This window comes from Podarcis raffonei, chromosome 15 (assembly GCF_027172205.1).
Source record: "Podarcis raffonei isolate rPodRaf1 chromosome 15, rPodRaf1.pri, whole genome shotgun sequence".
In the NCBI taxonomy this organism is placed as follows: Eukaryota; Metazoa; Chordata; class Lepidosauria; order Squamata; family Lacertidae; genus Podarcis; species Podarcis raffonei.
In genome coordinates, this window is record NC_070616.1 from 31888578 (window position 1) to 31909775 (window position 21198).

Below are 21198 nucleotides of genomic sequence, written 5' to 3' on the forward strand. Positions count from 1 at the left end.
TTGGGGAAGCTACGTCATTTTAGCACGTACAGTTCTGGATTTTTAGAAAATAAAACTGCTAAGTTTGTGCCATCCCGTATGACAGATAAGGAACCGTAGGAGACTGCAAAAGGAAAGAGCACCTGTCCTTGGAACATTTTGTGGGCTGTTCGTTGCCTGAAGCACCAAACCAACGAATTGATGTTTGCAGGTGTGCATGTCTGCCTCATAATCATTACTGGCTGTTCTGTCTCCTGTTGACTGATAACCTGGCCAAGACTGAGAATATAAATAAACTGGACTGTTTCATCACCACCACGTAATATGGAGGAGGAGACTTGGAAAACCTCGCATGCTGTTTAGACCAGACTTGACCGGGTTCTTTTTGTCTCTCTGCCCTTTATAGAATGAAAACTAAAGTGAATAAGGTTCTGGTGTTTGGCTTTTCAATGATGCTCACTTTAGCAGCAGGTAAGTCAATAAACTAGGGTAAAGCGTAGCATATTGGGGCACAGCCAGTTCAGAGGATTTAAATTCAAAGAATCTTCAAGAATTATTTGGGACAATGCTAGCATCATCTTGGGGCCAAGAATGCTCTGTAAATAGAGCTGGAATTAGGAATTGGTGGGATTAAGAGGTTAGTATTGTCGGTGGGAATGAATGAATGGTTTTACAAGCCAATCAAGTACCAATGTATTACATTTTCTGTAGGCTCCCAAGCAAAACTGGGTTAACCAATCAAAAAGTGACATGCTAAAACTGAGTGCTTGCAGCACTTAATGCAATTTGTATGAACTAACAGTGTTTACTGCAGTGGTGCCTCAGGTTACAGAGTCCGCTAACCCAGAAATAGTACCTCAGGTTAAGAACTTTGCTTCAGGATGAGAACAGAAATCGTGCTCTGGCGGCGCGGTAGCAGCAGGAGGCACCATTAGCCAAAGTGGTGCTTCAGGTTAAGAACAGTTTCAGGTTAAGAACAGACCTCCGGAATGAATTAATTACTTAACCCGAGGTACCACTGTATTCCTGGTTTGGGATCCCAACATTGGATGGAAGAGCAATCCTCAATTAGACCAAATGACCCAATAGTCAATCGGTTGCCAGCTAAATCACTTGAGGGGGACATTTGGCCGCCTGGATGTTGCCAAACTACAACTATCAGCCCCATCAAGCATGGCCTGTGGACGGGAGTTGTATTGAAACATTTTGGGGTCCACAGGTTCACCACACCTGAGCTGGGGGCTTCCAGGTTGCACAAAAACAAAAACAGCTTACCCAAACAGGATGTGCAGGGGTGCAGCTCTTACCCAGATTTAATTACCGTATTTTTCGCTCTATAAGACGCACCAGACCACAAGACGCACCTTGTTTTTGGAGGAGGAAAACAAGAAAAAAAATATTCTGAATCTCAGAAGCCAGAACAGCAAGAGGGATCGCTGTGCAGTGAAAGCAGCAATCCCTCTTGCTGTTCTGGCTTCTAGGATAGTTGTGCAGCCTGCATTCACGCCATAAGACGCACACACATTTCCCCTTACTTTTTAGGAGGGAAAAAGTGAGTCTTATAGAGCAAAAAATACGGTACTTAGGAAGCACGTCCTTGCAGACTTATGAGTGTCTCGTAATATCTTGAGTTTAATTACATATATTCAGGTTCACCCTAATTGGTGGCACAGCTTAAACATTCTTGCCAAACCACCCCACTAAAACTCTTTCTCTGGAAATCTCCTCTGCCCCAAATGCTCTCCCAGGGTTACCCAACCTAAAGCACTCTCTTTTTTCAGGATCACACACAAAATCTCACACAGAAACACCAAAAACTATCTGTTCACATACTTGCTTGCACCAAAGTCATGTACCATGTGTAGACATACATCCCTCCGTTTTCTCCAAGCCTTTCCACGTACAAATGCTCTCCCAGGATTACCCAAATGGAAATGCACTCCCAGGATCCTCACACGCCAAATCTCAATTTTGCACCCTGACTACATGCTCTGAGAATTCTGTGGAAATGAAAATGGCAGCTGCCAGCCTTTTGCTTCGCAGCATTCACAGCCACCCTTGTGAAATTGCGGAGACCAATATACACACACATACACACAGTGCTTTTTCTCTTAAAATAATGTTTAGGGGTACAGTACTCTCATGGGATGCGGGTGGCGCTGTGGGTTAAACCACAGTGTCTAGGGCTTGCCGATCAGAAGGTCAGCGGTTCAAATTCCTGCGACGGGGTGAGCTCCCGTTGCTCGGTCCCTGCTCCTGCCAACCTAGCAGTTCGAAAGCACGTCAAAGTGCAAGTAGATAAATAGGTACCACTCTGGTGGGAAGGTAAATGGTGTTTCCTTGAGCTGCTCTGGATCGCCAGAAGCAGCTTAGTCATGCTGGCCACATGACCCGGAAGCTATACGCCGGCCCCCTTGGCCAACAAAGCGAGATGAGCGCCCGCAACCCTAGAGTTATCCGCGACTGGACCTAACGGTCAGGGGTCCCTTTACCTTTACTCTCATTTTGACTCAGAAAAATCACCATTTTACAGTTCAAATTGGGGAAAATAAATACAGTAAAAGTACAAATATTTACAAAATGTTTAGGGGTATGCATACCTCTGCGTATCCCCCAGAAAAAAGCACTCTGTGTGTGTGTGATCTCAAAAGGGGCAGGGGAACATTGGTCTCAGAGCCAAGATGGAGTACTGTTTTGAGCAGGGGTAGGCAACCTAAGGCCCGATCGCCTTCTCAATCAGGCCCGCGGACGGTCCGGGAATCTGCATGTTTTTACATTAGTAGAATGTGTTCTTTTATTTAAAATGCACCTCTGGGTTATTTGTGGGGCACAGGAATTGGTTCATATTTCCCCCAAAAAATATAGTTCAGCCCACCACATGGTCTGAGGGATGGTGGACCGGCCCATGGCTGAAAAAAGTTGCTGACCCCTGGTTTTGAGTGTCGGAAAAGGACCTAATCTCCACTCACCAATGGAACTTCATGGGTGACCTTGGGCCAGTCACAGTCTCTTAGCCCAAACAACCTCACAGTGTGGTGGTGATGATAAAATGGGGAGGAGGGGAAGCCATAAATACCACCTTGAGCTCCTTGGATGAAAGGTGGGGCGGGAAAAAAAAAGTTATGTACTGTGGCTAGAATTCCATGAGATTCTTCCAAATCAGCCTCTGGCCCCTCAGACCTCTAGGGCTACTTCTCAAACTAGGCTGGCGTTTTGTTTTGTTTAGCCTCATGTCCTTGCTGGTATCGCTCAGTTGCAGGACTCAGATGCCATTCCTGTCAAAGGGTTAATGGAGCTAACCTTTGTGCCGTTCCGCAGAGACAATGCCAAACAGATGGATTCTGTTACACTCGAAGATTGTTCAGAGGTAATGCCTCTAATCTTACGGAATCATAAAGCTGGAAGGGACCCGAAGGTCATTTAGTCCAACTCTCTGAAATGCAGGAATACGTAGCTGCCTCATACGGGGATCAAACTCGCAACCTTGGCATTATCAGCACCAGGCTCTGACCAACTGAGATACTGTCTCTTGTTGGGTCTTCCGTAGATGTAACAGGAAGAGCGATATCTAAAAATTGCATACTTACGTGACATGGGTAAGGGGATGGTAGCTATAGCTATATTGGGGGAGATCATGGTCATTTCACAATATAGTACAGTGGTACCTCGGGTTAAGTACTTAAATCATTCCGGAGGTCCTTTCTTAACCTGAAACTGTTCTTAACCTGAAGCACCACTTTAGCTAATGGGGCCTCCAGCTGCTGCCGTGCCGCTGGAGCACAATTTCTGTTCTCATCCTGAAGCAAAGTTCTTAACCTGAAGCACTATTTCTTGGTTAGCAGAGTCTGTAACCAGAAGCGTATGTAACCTGAAGCGTATGTAATCCAAGGTACCACTGTACTTTATATGCCAGGTAAACTGATAAAACTGCCCTTAATGACAACAGTGGCAGTACAGTGCACTGCTTCATCCTTACCTGGTGGTATTGCGATCCAATTTTAAACTGTTGGAGTAAAGTGTCGAACAATGTGAGGTGGATAACCCATGCACAATTTCCCAGTGAAACCTCAGCTCCATCTGTTATCTACCCTAGATAAATCCACAAGCAATCTAAATATACTTGGAGTCGAGTGTGAATTTCATGCTCTATATTCTTCTTTTAGTAGCAAAGAAGGAAACTTTCCCCAAAACGTCTGCTATATATACATTATTTACACAATGAGCCCCACGTGATTGGCTAATTCTGGGTTGCTCCTGTAGGCCAATCAGGTCGCTGATTCACTTCCACCTGGAGCTGGATTGGGTGGCTCCTGCGGACCAATCAGACTGCTGCATTCTGGATCCTATTGTTCTAGGATTCAGCTCAGTACATAACAAATCTTTTGCTGGATCCTCAATGCTGCTAACAAAATTCTGGAAAATGATAAATTTAACTTGAGGTGAATTAGGGTTGCCTGATACCCACAAAGTTGTTGAGGCCTCCACTCATAGCTGTCAACTTACAGATTTGAAAATAAGGGACCAGCAGCCTTGAAAATAAGGGACCAGCAGTCAAAATAAGGGACCTGAAGCCTCACCTGTTCCAGGCACTCCAGTCTTCCTGTCCTCCTGCAGTGTGGTCAAACTCATGCTGGTAGCTTCGAGAACACTGTCCAACCAACTTTGTAACCAGAGGTTTAACTGAATAGAATCTGAATCACATGCACCACAAGGCCTATGCAGCCTCAACTTAAGATGGCTCCCCGGCCTGGCTTGCACTGCAAAGTTTGCAGCAGCATGTGCAACAAAATGGCATCCAGCATTCAAAAACCCCCTCAGCTTGCATTAACTAGCCACACACAAGGCATGCAAGCTCCACCCCCAGTCGTTCTTAGACTTCTTATTGGGTGAGCAACACAGCCAAGCAACACAGTTGGAGCCTCCCTCCTCCCTGGCCGGCAGGGAGGGAGGGAGAGGTGCTGCTTCCTTTGAAATTTAAGGGAGATCATTTAAGGGACATCCACCAATAAGGGACAGCAGCGGGACATGGCGCTGGAATAAGGGACTGTCCCTTCAAATAAGGGACACTTGACAGCTATGCCTCCACTGCTTTTTCCATTGCATTGCTATACACCTGGATTTTCCCAGACGTTTTGCAGATTCGGCAAAATTCACCCCAAAGCCATTTTTACACCTGAAAATCAGGACATGTCAGGCATTTTCCTGACGTATGGCAGGCCTAGGTGAATAGTGCCGGAAATCTTGATATGTGGTGTTAGTATCCAGCTATTTAGCTTAGTTAAATGCTTGCAAGCAGACAGTGGCGCTTTGATCTTTCACTAAAAAAATTGGGGGAGGAAATGGTGGTTTTGTTGTTGGAATACTAAACATTCTCTGGAAGGTTCACGCAATGAACAGTTATTGGTGGTTGTTCTGTTTGCTTAGATTTTTATTTTGTATTTATGGCATGTATGTGCTGCTTGAACATTCACATTTCTGAACAGTGTATATAAAGACAATCCACAGAAAACGGGGGCAACAAAATAATTTATCACAATTTATCATTTATCCTGCCCTTCCTCACAAAGCACCCCAGGTGGCGAGCAATAAAACAATACAAACAAAACAAACAAAAACAAAAACAAATCGACAACAACCAAATGTTTTCACAACTAATAGTTTCAAGGTTGCCCGAAATAAGTACCTAACTCTTGGCAACAGGAACAGCAATGTTTTAAAACTCCCCCTAAACATTTGCAATAGTTGGGCAGATATACATCACCATGAATATAAGCTTTTTTCTTTCTTTTTTTACATGATGGCTTACCAGAACATTTTTGGTGGGGGGAGGGTATGTTATCCTGTTAATGTGTGTATTTTCCCACAGTATTTTCTAATGTGTTTTTGTGAAGTTTGGCATTTGTATTATCTCGTTTTTAAAAAGTTGAAAGAGCAGGAGGGAATGTTAGTAGCTGAATTTTACACATTTGAAGATTAGACAGTGTTTGAGAACAGAGTAGTTTAACAATCAATCCCTCTTCCCAGGGAACTCTGGCAATTGTAGTTCTGTGCACCCTTAACAAATAACCGTTCCCAGAATTCTTTGGGGTGAGCCATGATTGTTTAAATGGCATCATAGTGCTTTAAATGTACGACGGGAATGTAGCAAACACTGAGCTTAATGCCTGACTCCATACAAGGCAGCTTTCTATAATAATAATAATAATAATAATAATAATAATAATAATAATAATAATAATTTATTATTTATACCCCGCCCATCTGGCTGGGTTTCCCCAGCCACTCTGGGCAGCTTCCAACAAAACACTAAAATACAATAACCTATTAAACATTAAAAGCTTCCCTAAACAGGGCTGCCTTCAGATGTCTTCTGAAAGTTTGGTAGTTATTTTTCTCTTTGACATCTGGTGGGAGGGCGTTCCACAGGGCGGGTGCCACTACCGAGAAGGCCCTCTGCCTGATTCCCTGTAACTTGGCTTCTCGCAGCGAGGGAACTGCCAGAAGGCCCTCGGTGCTGGACCTCTGTGTTGGACTTCAGTTCTGGAGAGACATAGCTCCTTCCACCCCATTCCAGTCAGTGCGAAATCATTTAAAATATCAACTTACCCTTAACTTCCTTTTCCCAACTCTGCCTTTGGATGTGAAGGCCAGACAAATTGGTTTGTTGGGACACATCAGTTTTGCCTTCAGGTGCTGCAGTACAGAAATAAACAAAGATGGGTGAACTCATCCTGTCATCATTTGTTATGGGCAGAGGTCTGGGAAATGGAACAACCCAGAACAGAAGGAACTTCCTTCACACCGGTCCTCTATAATGATCAATCTCTCTTATTTTATTTGCAGGAGGAGCCATTAGGAGAGTTTACCGAGGTTGCAGCAAAATCTGCAGACAGCTCGTAAATATCAAAAAGAGCACGAGAGTCAGTAACTTTTGCTGTGAAGAGGATTTCTGTAATGTTCATAATGTTTGGGTTTAAAAATGGCTAAGCACATCCTGAGTTGGGGTGGAGCTGCTCCTACCAGCTTTCAACAGCAAAAGACCCATCCATATACTGGAGCACATTTCCAAGGCATTGCTGTGCTGATTTTTCGTTTTAAGAAATGAGAATATTGCCTGCTCTGTGTCCACACAACAATGAATATTGTGCAACATCCCCTGTGTTGGTTGCAATATTCCTTGCAATGTATCCCCAAGGATGTGTAGAGTGGGAGGTGCATAAAAAGTGGGGTGTGGTTTTCTTTTAGCTCAGCTGTGCTGTTCCAGGGGACAGCTTTTTCTTGGGTAAATGCAGGCACACCTATGCATGATGCTTACCCAAGAAAGAATAGGTGACTATCTGTAATGATCTCAGACAGGCAAGCAAGCCTTGATAAGAATTAACAACTCTCCTGCAATTTTATGGTACGTTTATTTTTAAATTACTTCCAGAGCTCGGCTCCCAGACTGCTGCTCTTTGAAACGAGTTGGTCACTCTGAGTCTCTGCCCCATCACAGCAAGGACTCCAAAGTCCAGCCCTTCCTCCTTTGCACTTCTGTTGCACTTTAACCCTTTCAGCTCTCCGGGTTCGGGGAGAAGGAGGGTGTAATTTCCAATTCTCAAAAGAAAAACTCTCAGCATACTGTTTCTCTGCTGGTTGCATAGCAACCCTCTCACTGCCACCGATCTCTCCCCTCCTCCCCTCTTGTGAGCTGTCTGTGTCTGCTGCTCTAGCTGATTCAGGGAACTCTTGGTGAAGGGGGGCCGAACCCACCCCCTCCTGCTCTGTCTGTAATCTTTCATCTCTAGAGTCAGACTCTGTCTCTCTTAGTACTGGCAATCTTTCACCTCCTGAGTCTGACTCTTCCCAGGCGTTCGATTCAGCCATGTCCCTGACACTGTTTCACTATCTAATTGTCAGATTGGGACTTTGCATTCATATATGTAAATTTGACTAAAAATCTGTGTTTACATGCATGCGCACACACATACTTACATATAATAAAAGTTATGTCATAGTGGAAAATACTGAAATATAGAGGGCCTAAGGTTTTCCCTTTCAACTGATTCATAATATTGAATAATACTATGCATAATCTCACTGGCGTTTGTGCGTGTGAAAATTACTTATTTTTTATTATTACAGGTAAGTCACTTTTAAAATATAAGAGGCGACAAGTGTGTACCTTGTTACTAAATGATATGAACTGTTCATACAAGATAAAGAGTGGTGTCGCATGGCTTGCGTCAGTGAAATAGGGAAAGAAGGCAATATCTTCACCTGTAGTTCCTATCACCCCCCCAAAAAAAAATCTGCTCCAGAGGGTTGAGGAATCCTTTGGGCAGTGCCGGATCTACAAATTTTGCCATAGAAGGCAAAAACCTGCATTGTAGGGCTCTTCTCCTGCGCTGTGAACACCAAGCGGCTAGATTCTATTATTGATTGATTTGAATATTTATAACTCCTACTTTCGTAAAACACATCAAGGCGGCTTGCAAAATAGCAGGCTGTTTGTCCTCCTCTCCCACCCCGACCTCCCTCCCACATCCAAGCCATAGCTGTCAACTTTCAGATTTGATAATAAGGGATCAGCAGCCTCGAAAATAAGGGATCTGCAGCCTCACCTGTCCCGGGGACTGTCTACGGGATATCTAACAATCCGGGAAGCAGCGGGAAACGGCACTGGAACAAGGGGATTTTCCGCAAAAAATGGGAAGGTTGACAGCTATGATCCAAGCAGCAGCAACAAGCTGGGCCATCACCATCTCGCTGCCATGCCCCTAACTCAGCGGTGTAGGCTCACCAGGGGTGGCACATGCCACCAGGAGGCACACTCACCCACTGGAGCCCACCGCTCCCACCCCTTGGTCAGGCATGACCAAGAGGGGGCATGGAGCTGCAAGGCCTAGAATCAGAGGTGGACAACACCACCTTTCTGACACTTACGTCTCTGGGTCAGGCTTGGCCTGGAAGTGGAACTAATGTGGTGGGAAGCTGCCCCGGAGAGCCAGTGTGGTGTAGTGGTTAAGAGCGGTAGACTCGTAATCTGGTAAACCGGGTTTGCTTCCCCGCTCCTCCACATGCAGCTTCTGGGTGACCTTGGGCTAGTCACGCTTCTCTGAAGTCTCTCAGCCCCACTCACCTCACAGAGTGTTTGTTGTGGGGGAGGAAGGGAAAGGAGAATGTTAGCCACTTTGAGACTCCTTAGGGTAGTGATAAAGCGGGATATCAAATCCAAACTCTTCTCATGTGGCAGAGCCAGGCTCCAAAATGCACCCTGGGGCCATGGCCCCCTCAGATTACCCATGCTGCACCACTGCCCCTCCTCTCCTCAGCCTTTGCTAGTCATGCCTAGCCCTTAGCTGTCAACTTTCTTGCTAGGAATCCTATTCGGAATAAGGGAAATTCCCTTAAAAAAAGGAAAACGTTGACAGCTATGGCCTAGCCTGATGGTTCATGGATAATGGAAAGGGGCTTCAGGGTTCAGGGCTGCATTCCGCAGAGCAGCAAGAACAGGGTGTCGCTGGAGGACAACTGGGTGCTGAATCCTGTCTTTGGAACAGTGGGAGAGGTGATGAGGGAGGATGTTGGAGGGAGGGCAAATTGCAAGAAAATCGTCTCCCTTGAGTTAGCAGGGGAGCTAACCCAGGATACAGCATTGGAAGCTGCCTCTTAGCAAGTCAGCCCATTGTTCCATCTAGCGCTTTACTGCATACACTGACTGGCAGCAGCATGCCAAGGTTTCAGACGGGGGAAAATTCCCAGCTCAACCTGGAGATGCTGATTTTGAACCTGGGACCGTCTGCATGCAAAGTTAATGCTCTGCCATGAAGGAAGGACCCTTCCTCAAAGAACGGTCCCTAACTCCAGAGGGTGAATTGTGGCCCACAGTGCAAGGCATGGTGTGGGATATTCAATTATGTACCAACAAATTAGATCAAGGCTAATTTAGGGGGAGGACCAGGCAACTGGTTGGAGAAGGCTATAACGCAGGTGTAGGGAATGTTTTCTAGCCTGAGGGCTACATCCCTTCTGGGCAATCTTTCAAGGGCCGCATGCTAGAGGTGGGGTGGGGGGCAGGGCTAGAGTCAAATGGGAAGAGAGCAACGCTTTTGAGCAGTAGACTAGTTCCTCTGTACTTTCACAGCCCACCCCGATTCTCCATTCAGACAAGAAAGAGGCATTGCACTGCACAATTTCCCCCCTCAAAAGTCATGCCTCTGAGGTAAAAGTAAAAGGTAAAGGTACCCCTGCCCGTACGGGCCAGTCGTGACCGACTCTAGGGTTGCGCGCTCATCTCGCTCAAGAGGCCGTGAGCCGGCGCCGTCCGAAGACACTTCCGGGTCACGTGGCCAGCGTGACGAAGCTGCATCTGGCGAGCCAGCACCAGTGCTGCACACGGAAAAGCCATTCACCTTCCCGACGGAGCGGTACCTATTTATCTACTTGCACTTAGGGGTGCTTTCGAACTGCTAGATGGGCAGGAGCTGGGACCAATCGACGGGAGCTCACCCCGCTGCGGGGATTCGAACCGCCGACCTTACGATCAGCAAGTCCTAGGCACTGAGGTTTTACCCACAGCGCCACCCGCGTCCCTTGAGGTAAAAGTAGCAATTTCTATTTGATATCAAGGTGCTGAACATGAATATGACAACGGAAACACAAAATTGGTGGCTGTTTCTTAAAGATCCACAATAGTTTATTAATTGAGGAATATGTACCTGCAACATGTGCTGGTCAAATCCAGCTTCTATGTCCAATGCTGCACTGCTTGTCGCTTGTATCTTTACCACTTTGCCACTGGGTGCACCTCTTCAGGGATTATAGAATAAGAGCTGAAAGGGACTCCAAGGATCATCTAGTCCAACCCTGTGCAATGCAGGAATATGCAGCGGTCCCATACGGGGTTCAAACCTGTAGCCTTGGCGTCACCCTCACCATGCTCTTAACCAAACGAGCTACCCAGGCTTCCCTGGCGAGTGTCCAATAGTAGCCAGCCAACATAAAACTGGGCCACTTTCCCTGGCATGGTTTCTCCGTTGCTGAAATTTCCTGACCTGATGAAAAGGTTCAACGTGCTCATGACTAACCATACCTCAGTTGTCAGAGAAAGAGCTATAACAGACCAAGTCCTTCCTGAATCCTCTTGACATACGCATAGTCTAGGGCTGCATACCTTTAAAGCGCCCCCTCCAAGAAGCCTGGGAACTGTAGTTTACCCCTCTCAGAGTCACGGTTTTCAGCACCATTAACAAACAACAGTTTCCAGGATTCTTTGGGAGGGGCAGATTGTGCCTTTGTTCTGCTTTAAATGGATAGTGCATGGGTAGGCAAACTAAGGCTCGGGGGCCGGATGCGGCCCAATCACCTTCTCAGTCTGGCACATGGACGGTCTGGGAATCAGCGTGTTTTTACATGAGGAGAATGTGTTATTTTATTCAAAATGCATCTCTGGGTTATTTGTGGGCATAGGAATTTGTTCATTTTTTTATTTTCCAAAATATAGTCCGGCCCCCCACATGATCTGAAGACAGTGGACCGGCCCCCTGCTGAAAAAGTTTGCTGACTCCTGGATAGTGCCTACACAGCCTGGAATGCTGGGCTTTTAAAATAGCCTTTTGTTGTAAATATTAGCCAATGTACCATTGACCCAACCAGCCCACGGCATCATTATTTGATCTTTACTAGAGGTCCTCCATCCCACAGGGTCACGGTGCGCTTTGTGGCCTCATGAATATTCCACCAGCTTGGGCTGCCCATGCACTGACCTTTTCCCAGTGAGAAACTCAATTTGATCAAAGACCAAATGCCCGTCGTCTGTGGAACATTTCGATGCACTTCCTTCCTTCGCAGCAGTATCTAAGACCCCTGTCTGGATTTTGGTGAAACTTCAAGGAGAACATTGCCTGCTATTTTCCAGCAAGGACTGGGAGGTGCTTAGCAAGTGGCTTTTACTGCCACTAGGTGAGATATGGTTGCATCCTTGTCCATTCTGCTCTTTGAGTTCTGGCTCCAAGATTTAACAGAAGTGATGTTGCCTGATGTCTGATTACTTTGGATATAAAGGTAAAGGGACCCCTGACCATTAGGTCCAGTCGTGATCAACTCTGGGGTTGCGGCGCTCATCTCACTTTATTGGCCAAGGGAGCCGGTGTACAGCTTCCAGGTCATGTGGCCAGCATGACTAAGCCGCTTCTGGCGAACCAGAGCAGCGCACGGAAATGCTGTTTACCTTCCCGCCAGAGCGGTACCTATTTATCTACTTGCACTTTGTCGTGCTTTTGAACTGCTAGGTTGGCAGGAGCAGGGACCGAGCAACGGGAGCTCACCCCATTGCAGGGATTCAAACCCCCGACCCTCTGATCAGCAAGTCCTAGGCTCTGTGGTTTAACCTACAGCGCCACCCGCGTCCCACTACTTTGGATATAAGCAGGGGTTAATGAGGAAGCAGGGTATGCAAGAGATCCTCTGCGATAGGATGAGCCTTGCTCCTGTGGAGATGGATATCACAACCTGCCATGGAGTTCTGCTCTGGATCAGTATTGACTAGAATTCCATGGAATTCCAAAGGAGTAGATGGCATCTCTGCAGTCACTTTGGGGCCCCAGCATTAGCCACATATGCAGATGGAAGACCCAGAGCTGTTTTTTTTAAAAAAGATATTTATTGAAATTTTCAACTTTAATACATTAAAAAAGAATCAAAAAAGGAAAAACAAAAAGGTTTAAAAACACATAAAGTTCACAATCCTTATTTTTCTATAACATATTTCCCTGACTTCCCCACACCTCCCCTTCTTATATTCCAATTCAAAATGTTAGTTCAGCAAGTTCTTATCCCTAATTTTAACCTTTTTCTATTTAGTTCATTTTAAAAAACCAATTTTGCCTTATCCAAACTTAAACACAATACTTATGCATCAATACTCGTTCTTAAAACATTTTTCTAACGTCGACCCAATTTCCCTTCCACGAATTCCCCAATTTTCATACAAATAACAAAATAAAATAAAAATAAAACAGATTGTAATTACACACCCTTTGGATTCCCAAACTCCACCCCCCCTTTCCCGGTTTCAATCCCCAACAAATGTCCATCAGTCTTAGTCTACTATCAGCCTGGAGATCTCACGTCCGAGGCTCTTAATTCTCTCTCAATTCCTCTCTGCCGGTTTTTTTTTATAGTCCTTAATATTAAACACCAGATCTCGGAGAAGCTCTGGCCCAACGGGATCCATGTTTCTTCCAGCCAGACCTCCATACTTAAAAGTGGAGCCCGAATCATGTTTCTTATTCCTTTCAAGTCCAAATGTCCCCAAAGCTCCAACTTCCACCTTAAGCAAATTTGTAATCCTTGGGTCTTCAGATCTCCACATGAGGAGATCTCTCCATTCTTCAATCTCCAATTCAAGCCAGATTTTCGACATCAAGTTCTTATTTTCCTTTGTAGCCATCATGTCAGGCCTCTGGCTCTCCTTTATCATCTGCAAAGTTACAGCTCCTCCTTCCTTTTCCTCAGGAACAACATATATCTCCTTCTCCACACTCTCAAAGCTCTCAAGTTTCTCTTTTTGTCCAGCTGCATGGGCTTCCTGAGTCAAATCCTTATCAAATTCAGTGATGTTATTTACTGTTAAGTTCAGAGTTGCAACATTTGTAGCCAAAACATCAATTTGGCCTTGTAACTTTCCCAAGAGAACAAAAACTTTGTCCAACCCAGCCTGAATTTTCCCTCCTCCAGCCATTCTTGTAATGTCCCAAATCCCCCTCTAGAGGGATTTTGGTAACATAATATTCCTTCCAATTCAAATCCAGAAATCAAGTTAGTTTGTAACAGTTCTTCCTTGTTTTCAACAAATTGTAACCAAATTGTAACAAATATAGCCAGCAGAAACAACAGAAACAAAGTTCTCTTTTCCCGTCTTGACAGCTAAATTTGACAGCTGTCAAACTCTTCAATACCTCATCAGCAGGCTCTCTCGCGGAGCACTCCCGGGTCCGCGGGGGTGGCACTTCAGCTCCCAAGATTAGCTCTTTATCCTCCAGTAAGATTACTTATATTGCCAAATCGTGAAATTAATGTCTTTTACCAAGTAAAAAAGAAAGGGTTCTCTCGACCTTAGTTAGCAGGTCCTTGCTTTAAATTATTTACAAGACGGGGAGACGGACTTCCTGTTTGCGCCTTCCCCGATCGTGCCTAATTAAAAAAAAAAAAAAATCTTTCCAATTTCCGTACTACTCACGGGTTTATGCTTTAAAGTCCAATTGTTCACAAAAAGAAGTCAGCGCTCTCCGACCATGGCAATGCGGCTTCACTCCGCAGGAGAAGCAGTCGACTCTCAGCACCGCGCCGCTCACCCCGTCCCCCGCTCCGAAGCCTTTAAAAAGGCTCCTTCACAGGTCGGGGGGGGCGCAAATGGTGCCCGCCGAGTCACCAGGTTCACAGGCTTCACCACCTGTGATTTTTGAGGGTCTCCGCGTCGCCGCAGCGGTCAAGACCCAATCCTGCGGAGCTGATTCCCTCCGGAGCTCGGAGGGAATCCATTAGCCGATGGCGCTAACCCGGAAGTCCGACCCAGAGCTGTTGTTTACTAGAGATGGGGGGGGGAAATTTCCATTAAAAGGCAAGCTCACCAAATTTGCTCCTTCTAAAGCTATGTGCAAACCAAAGAAACCAATCCTTCAAAATTTGCACAAGTTTCTGAATTTTGCAATGCCAACTAATGTGTACAAAAATCAGAAACTGGGGTCAGTTGTGCATATAAATGCATATATTAGTGAAAATAACATGCAAAATGTATTTGTGAGGGGAAATCACTTTGCCAAAAAATGGGGGAAATTGCATTAAATGTGCGTAATAGGAGAAATTTGCACTAAAATGTTGGTTCTTTTTCATGACCCCCCCCCCCGAAAAAATCCACAAACTGAAGTGGAAAAGTGTTATTAAATAGTATGTTCTCATTTAAATTTTTTTAAAGATTTCTAAACAATTGAAAGGGTAAAAAAATAACTTTTCTATTAGCCTGTACAAGTCGTATCTAAGATACTGAATACCTTGCATGCTTTCTGGATCGGATTCATGGGTGTATTTTTCTATCTGATCCTTTTAGAATGAAGGCTCCGATGAATAAGATTGTGGCTCTTGGCTTCTTGATAATACTCTCTTTAGCAGCAGGTAAGTCCTAAAGGCAGGGATATCTCTTCTCCCCCAGTACAGCCCCTTGAGAGGATTTCAATGTCTCTTTCTAAAAACTGATACATGGCACCCAAGTAGGTCATAGGGTGGACACATTGAAACCAACAGAGAAGTTAGTCATGATGCCTAACTTCAGTGTATTGTTTTCACTGGGCCTGCTCCAGGGGCAATTTGGTTGGACACTATCCACTATGTCTTCCAGGTCCCTTTCCAACTTATGGTGCTAAATGGCCTCTCTTTAAAGCACCCTCCTCGAATGTTTCATATAGTTTCATATGACTTATGTTGGCTTTTCATACTGGTTTAAGGAAAGGAAATTTAAAATGTTCAAAAGAGTTTTAATGTTGTTGTTTTTTAGTATTATATCTGTGCAGGGGCGTAGTAAGAGGGGTGGGTGCGGTCCGCCCTGGGTGTCCCCACTGAGGGCAGTGACAAAATGGTGGGCGGCACTCACCGCAGGGCCTGCAGCCTGCCTGAGCCACACGTTTCTCCTGGGAGTGACGTGGTGACTTGAGCTCCCTCAGGCTCCGCGCTGCCCCAAACAGTCCACCCGTTGCCTCTCCCTCAGCTGTAGGGTGGCTGAGTGGGAGGAGGCAAGCAGACTCCTCCATAGCTGGCAAGCGTCCCTTATTTGGCGGGACAGTCCCTTATTCTAGCGCCATATCCCGCTGCTGTCCCTTATTGATGAGGCTTCGTTTGGCTGCTGGCTGGGCTTTCTGCCTTTGGCTCGGAAGGGCACAGAAGTTGAACATACTTGTGCCCAGAAAATCCCTTATTTTGACTGCTGATCCGTTATTTTCGAGGCTGCTGGTCCCTTATTTTCAAATCTGTAAGTTTTTTTTTTTTTATATAAAATTTTTATTGGCTTTTCAACATACATTATAAGACAATACAAACAACAAACACAAACAAACAAACAAACATAAAAACATGTATAATTTCATGAATTTTTTCATGTACCCAATTTCAACGACTTCCCCATGCCTCCCTTTTCTGCATCCCTATTTTAAACTTTTTCAGCAACCCCTGATCTAGATTACTTAAAAATTCCTTTCTATAACCCTTTTCTTTCCTCTTGTCCAATCATTTATCTCTGCAAATCTGCTATGCTTTACCCATGACATTTTAACACTCACTAATTTTGCAACAATTAGCTATGGACTCCTCAGAGGTGAACGGTCCTGCATGCGTGCCACCCCAGGCGCCCAATCAGCTTGCTTCGCTGCTGTATATGTGTTGACATAGTTTGTAAGGTGCTCTGGGAAACATTTTTGGAGGGATCTATACCTGTGTGTGTGAAAGAGAATGTATTTGTGTATCTGCACATAAACCCACATGTGCACACATACATATACAGCCCCTTAAATCAGCCTTTCTCAACCTGTGGGCCCCCAGATGTTGTTGAACTATAACTCCCATCACCCCTAGCTAGCAAGGCCAGAGCTCAGGGATCATGGGAGTTGTAGTCCAACAACATCTGGGGACCCACAGGTTGAGAACCGCTGCCTTAAATCATTGCTGCCTACTGTGATTAAGAATTCCTTGAGATACTTCCGAGCTAAACTTTAGCCTCTGTAACTTCCTGTGACCTTTACTTCAGCTAGGATCTGTTGTGGTAATATTATTCTCTTTTATTTGGCTTGAGCTGAAAAACAGCAAACACCATCACTGATCTAACACTGTAACTACTACACCACACTGCCTCTCTGCAAAACAAGGAGTTTTTGACAAGTGTCCCAAAGTTTTTCTATAGGGCAGAACCATTCCCTTAACTCACAGGTGTGCAATCCATGCCTTGCAGGTCACATGTGGCACTCAGCCTTTATCTGAACCGGTATCAAACTTTATTTCGGTCACAGACCAGCATAAGACAAAACATACGGATAAACTGAATGCATAAGACTTAAAACACGTAAGGGATTAAAAAAAAACCCTAGTAATTAAAAGTTGATCATATCATACATACTTAAAAAAATAGAAAGGACAAACTGTTAAAAGCAACTATTAGGAAGGGAGCGTGAAGGAGCAAAGGCCTTGCATTTTGAGCCTAGTTTCTGGCACAAACCATCCTTCGACAAATATCCATCATGGCAGTGCAGAATCTAGCAAGAGAATATGTAACATCTGGGTTTTCATATTCAAGCAGCAGGGAGGTATAAAGTTGTTCTGTGTGACCTGGGAATTTATGTAGTGTAGGCAAGATGAACCTAGCTCGTATATCTGTATAGTATTGGCAGTGAAAAAAGGCATGCTCCGTTGTTTCCAGTTGCCCAGTCACATGTGAGCCAGTGTGGTGTAGTGGTTCAGAGCAGTAGACTCGTAATCTGGTGAACCGGGTTCCCTTCTCCGCTCCTCCACGTGCAGCTGCTGGATGTTCTTGGGCTAGTCACACTTCTTTGAAGTCTCTCAGCCCCACTCACCTCACAGAGTGTTTGTTGTGGGGGAGGAAGGGAAAGGAGATTGTTAGCCGCTTTGAGACTCCTTAGGGTAGTGATAAAGCAGGATATCAAATCCAAACTCCTCTTCTTCTACATGGGCATTTCCTCTCCTCGTACGGTGTCTTCTGAAAGTGTCAACCTTTCTCTGTGTGGCCCTCTGGTACATCTGGACTGGCCTGCTGGAGGCAAGCTAGTAAGGAAGGGGGGGTCGCAGGAGGTGGGAGGGAGGCAGGGTGCAAGTGGAAGCTGATACCCACACAGGGGTGCAGACATTTTGGGGAGAGTGTGTGTGTGTTTGTGTGTGTGTGTGTGTGTGTGTGTGTGTGTGAGAGAGAGAGAGAGAGAGAGAGAGAGAGAGAGAGAGATGGTGTCACATACCCTCCAACATTTCTCTGCTGAAAATAGGGACGTGCTATTCCATAATAATATTTTTCCTATTTATACCCCGCTCATCTGACTGACTTCCAACATATTTAAGAACATAATAAAACATTAACCATTAAAAAAGCCTTCCTATACAGGGCTGTCTTCAGATGGCTTGGGGGTTTGGATAAATCCATACCCTCCAACATTTCACTGATGAAAATAGGGACATTGTAAGGAAAAGCAGGACATTCCGGGATCAAATCAGAAACCAAGATGGCTTCTGTAAATCTGTGACTGTCCCTGGAAAATAGGGACACTTGGGGGGTCTGGTGTCACCACCTCCATTGGGCTTTTGACCCATCTGCTGCCAGCATATTCCCCTGACCATATTCCCCTGAGGAAAAAGTTGCCTGCCGCCAGCCTTAAATCACCACTGCTTGCTGTGGCAAGAATTCTATGAGATCCTTCTGAACTCATTCCTAGCCATTGGCCTGTCTGACCATTTTCTCATGATGGATTGTATTTGGTATGTTTATATCTATATTTTTGACCTCACATTCTCCCCCTTTCTGTTTGCTCATGCAGTTGGAGGACTTAAATGCCATAAATGCACCAGAGTTAGAAAAGATAACACATGTTCAAAACAGAAAATCTGTGATGTCTCTCCCAGTAGATTCTGCTTCATTCAAAGAATTTCCAAAGGTGATTCTGTGGGAAATAATTGTTTGGGCAATTTACTCTTAGAGTTGTGTGAAGTATTAAAAGAAGCAGGCTTGCGAGAACTAGTAGTTTGAAATGTATCCATTCCAAAATTCAATTTAATGTGAATTAATTTACTGCAAGCACACTATACTAAGCACATTTCCCCCGTCAGATAATTCTGGGCACTGTAGTCACCCCGAGAGAGTTACAACCCCTGGAAACCCTTAACAAACTACATTGTCCAGCATAGGAGCCTACTCCTCCGGGCTGAGGTCCCCTTAGTCCCCCCCCAATAAAATATTTGAGGGGGCTGCCCCCCCAAGTTGATGGGCATTGCAAATCAAATGGTGTGAGTGTGCTACATCTTGCGATCGATTATGTGGGATGGGGCTTACTTGCCTCCCCCATATGTTATTCAAGTTGGCACCCCTGTTGCCCAGAATTCTTTTTTGTTGTTGTTGCATAAACCGCTGTCCTAACATTTGAAGACAGGACTAATATAATTTTAAAATTATTTTTAATCCTCCCCATCTGCTTCATGAACATGCATGCACAAGCAAAATCAAGCACAGATAAACCCCACCTATCCTCATATTTCAACATAGTATGGAGGAAGCTTATAAAACTCGAGTCATGCATAGAAATGATGAGCATGTACCAAGACTCAGGGATTCTCTATGCAGATCCTCTGTAATCTCCTCTTTCCCACTTTTCATTTGCAGGGGGAAATATCAGGCGAGTGCACCGCGGTTGCACTTCAGTTTGTGTAACAGTCACCAACTTGAGCATCGACTACATAAAGTATACTTATTGCTGCCAAACAGATTACTGTAATAAAAATAATATCTGGCAGCTTTACTAAGCTTAGCCTGATGTTCTGGAGCTTCTCTGTTCCTCTGTTTTCTGGCAATTTAATGTCTGCATCCTTCAGTCCTTTGGGTTTTTTTTTTTTTTTTTAAATATTCAAACGGTAACTTTTATTAAAAACAATGTGGGAATTTTATGGGATTTGGATAGAAAGGTTATTCCTGCTGCTTCGTTCCCTGATCAAACCTTTTAATAATGATTTTACAAGAGCTATTTATGCAATTATTATTTGCAGGTTTCGGTGTTAACTCCATAGTGCTCCCCTCCCCTCCAGTTCTCTTAGATTGTGTCCAAATCCTACATTTTGGTTCACTTTGATTGACAGTGGATGACATGGCATGACTAGGAGCTGAAGGCCTTTGTTGAACAGACAGCAATCATATCTCTGACTGTGCTTTCGTCTGACCATACTTAAATGTACAACACTGGGAACATTATTTCTGTATAAAGAGAGAACACTTGCAAAATAGAGTTTCCAAGAGGGGAAGAAAGCAAATGAGTGTGTTGAGTGGATTCTCATTTATTTCATAGAATCATAGAATTGTAGATTTGGACGGGACCCTGAGGATCATCTAGTAATCCAACCCCTTGCTATGCAGGAATATGCAGCCATCCCAAACAGGCATTGAACCTGCAACCTTGGTGTTATCAGCACCACACTCTAACCAGCTGAGCTATCCATTCTATTTTATGTGCTTAAGGTAAAGGTAAAGGTACCCCTGCCCGTACGGGCCAGTCTTGCCAGACTCTAGGGTTGTGCGCTCATCTCACTCTATAGGCCGGGAACCAGCGCTGTCCGCAGACACGTGGCCAGCGTGACAAGCTGCATCTGGCGAGCCAGCGCAGCACACGGAACGCCGTTTACCTTCCCGCTGGTAAGTGGTCCCTATTTATCTACTTGCACCCGGAGGTGCTTTCGAATTGCTAGGTTGGCAGGCGCTGGGACCGAACAACGGGAGAGCACCCCGCCGCGGGGATTCAAACTGCCGACCATGCAATCGGCAAGTCCTAGGCGCTGAGGTTTTACCCACAGCGCCACCTGCATCCCTATTTTATGTGCTTACTTACAGCATTTTCACCCTGCCATTTAGGCAAAAAGGCTCTCAGAAGGGATGACAAAAATAAACTCTAAAATAATCTGTGTTACAGGCCCCTTGGGCCCTTTCCCATCAAATCATACCCAAAGTGGATTATCGTGTTTTTAAAGTATATACAGGGTTGAATGTAAAGGCAAAATTGTGCTAAGTCAGAACAACCCTTGGATCCTCTCCTGCTGTCCAAGATCTCATGAGAGCCTCCAGAGATCTTGTGGTAGCCTCCAGAGCCCAGTAAGAGAACAGGCCTTCTCTGCAGTGGCTCCCCATCTGTGGAATGCTCGCCCCAGGGAAGTTTGCTTGGCACCTTCATTATACACCTTTAGGCACCAGGCAAAAACGTTCCTTTTTAACAAGGCCTTTTGTTGATTTGATTGACATCCAACACCCTTTTAGAATGTGGTTCTTTTTTTGGGGGGGGAGTGTTATTGGGTTATTGTTTCTATTTTGATTATGTATATTGTGGTTTTATAATTTGATTTTGTTCTGTGAAGCGCCCTGAGATCTCTGGGTATGGGATACTGCCGGGGAGATGGGGGCATCAGGCAGGCCCCCAGCTGGCTCCAGCCACCGGCCGG

General features: G+C 45.1%; 2 protein-coding genes across 3 annotated transcripts; both read left to right on the forward strand.

Annotated features, from left to right (window-relative positions):
* The first annotated feature begins 317 nt into the window (after positions 1 to 317).
* LOC128402957 (secreted protein of Ly-6 domain 1-like) lies at positions 318 to 7092 on the forward strand. The gene is made up of 3 exons (XM_053367436.1): positions 318 to 450; positions 3233 to 3346; positions 6823 to 7092. The coding sequence occupies exons 1-3, from the start codon at positions 387 to 389 to the stop codon at positions 6954 to 6956; spliced, it is 312 nt and encodes a 103-aa protein (XP_053223411.1). The 5' UTR covers positions 318 to 386; the 3' UTR covers positions 6957 to 7092.
* A 4585-nt stretch (positions 7093 to 11677) lies between these two features.
* LOC128403004 (protein PIP-1-like) lies at positions 11678 to 19910 on the forward strand. Of its 2 annotated transcripts, none has more exons than XM_053367548.1 (4): positions 11678 to 11922; positions 15068 to 15132; positions 18543 to 18659; positions 19382 to 19910. In XM_053367548.1, the coding sequence occupies exons 2-4, from the start codon at positions 15069 to 15071 to the stop codon at positions 19519 to 19521; spliced, it is 321 nt and encodes a 106-aa protein (XP_053223523.1). In that variant the 5' UTR covers positions 11678 to 11922; position 15068; the 3' UTR covers positions 19522 to 19910. The 2 variants fall into 2 exon arrangements, with proteins under 2 accessions (XP_053223523.1, XP_053223524.1); XM_053367549.1 differs by lacking the exon at positions 11678 to 11922 and adding an exon at positions 11933 to 12024.
* The last annotated feature ends 1288 nt before the right edge of the window (positions 19911 to 21198 follow it).

What these genes read in the sequence shown, in the direction of transcription:
- LOC128403004 (XM_053367548.1), top strand. Translation starts at nt 15,069, where the DNA reads ATGAAGGCTCCGATGAATAAGATTGTGGCTCTTGGCTTCTTGATAATA. An exon ending in AATACTCTCTTTAGCAGCAG is followed by an intron (nt 15,133 to 18,542) that starts GTAAGTCCTAAA and finishes TTGCTCATGCAG; the next exon opens with TTGGAGGACTTAAATGCCAT. An exon ending in CATTCAAAGAATTTCCAAAG is followed by an intron (nt 18,660 to 19,381) that starts GTGATTCTGTGG and finishes TTTCATTTGCAG; the next exon opens with GGGGAAATATCAGGCGAGTG.
- LOC128402957 (XM_053367436.1), top strand. Translation starts at nt 387, where the DNA reads ATGAAAACTAAAGTGAATAAGGTTCTGGTGTTTGGCTTTTCAATGATG. An exon ending in GATGCTCACTTTAGCAGCAG is followed by an intron (nt 451 to 3,232) that starts GTAAGTCAATAA and finishes GGTATCGCTCAG; the next exon opens with TTGCAGGACTCAGATGCCAT. An exon ending in CACTCGAAGATTGTTCAGAG is followed by an intron (nt 3,347 to 6,822) that starts GTAATGCCTCTA and finishes TTTTATTTGCAG; the next exon opens with GAGGAGCCATTAGGAGAGTT.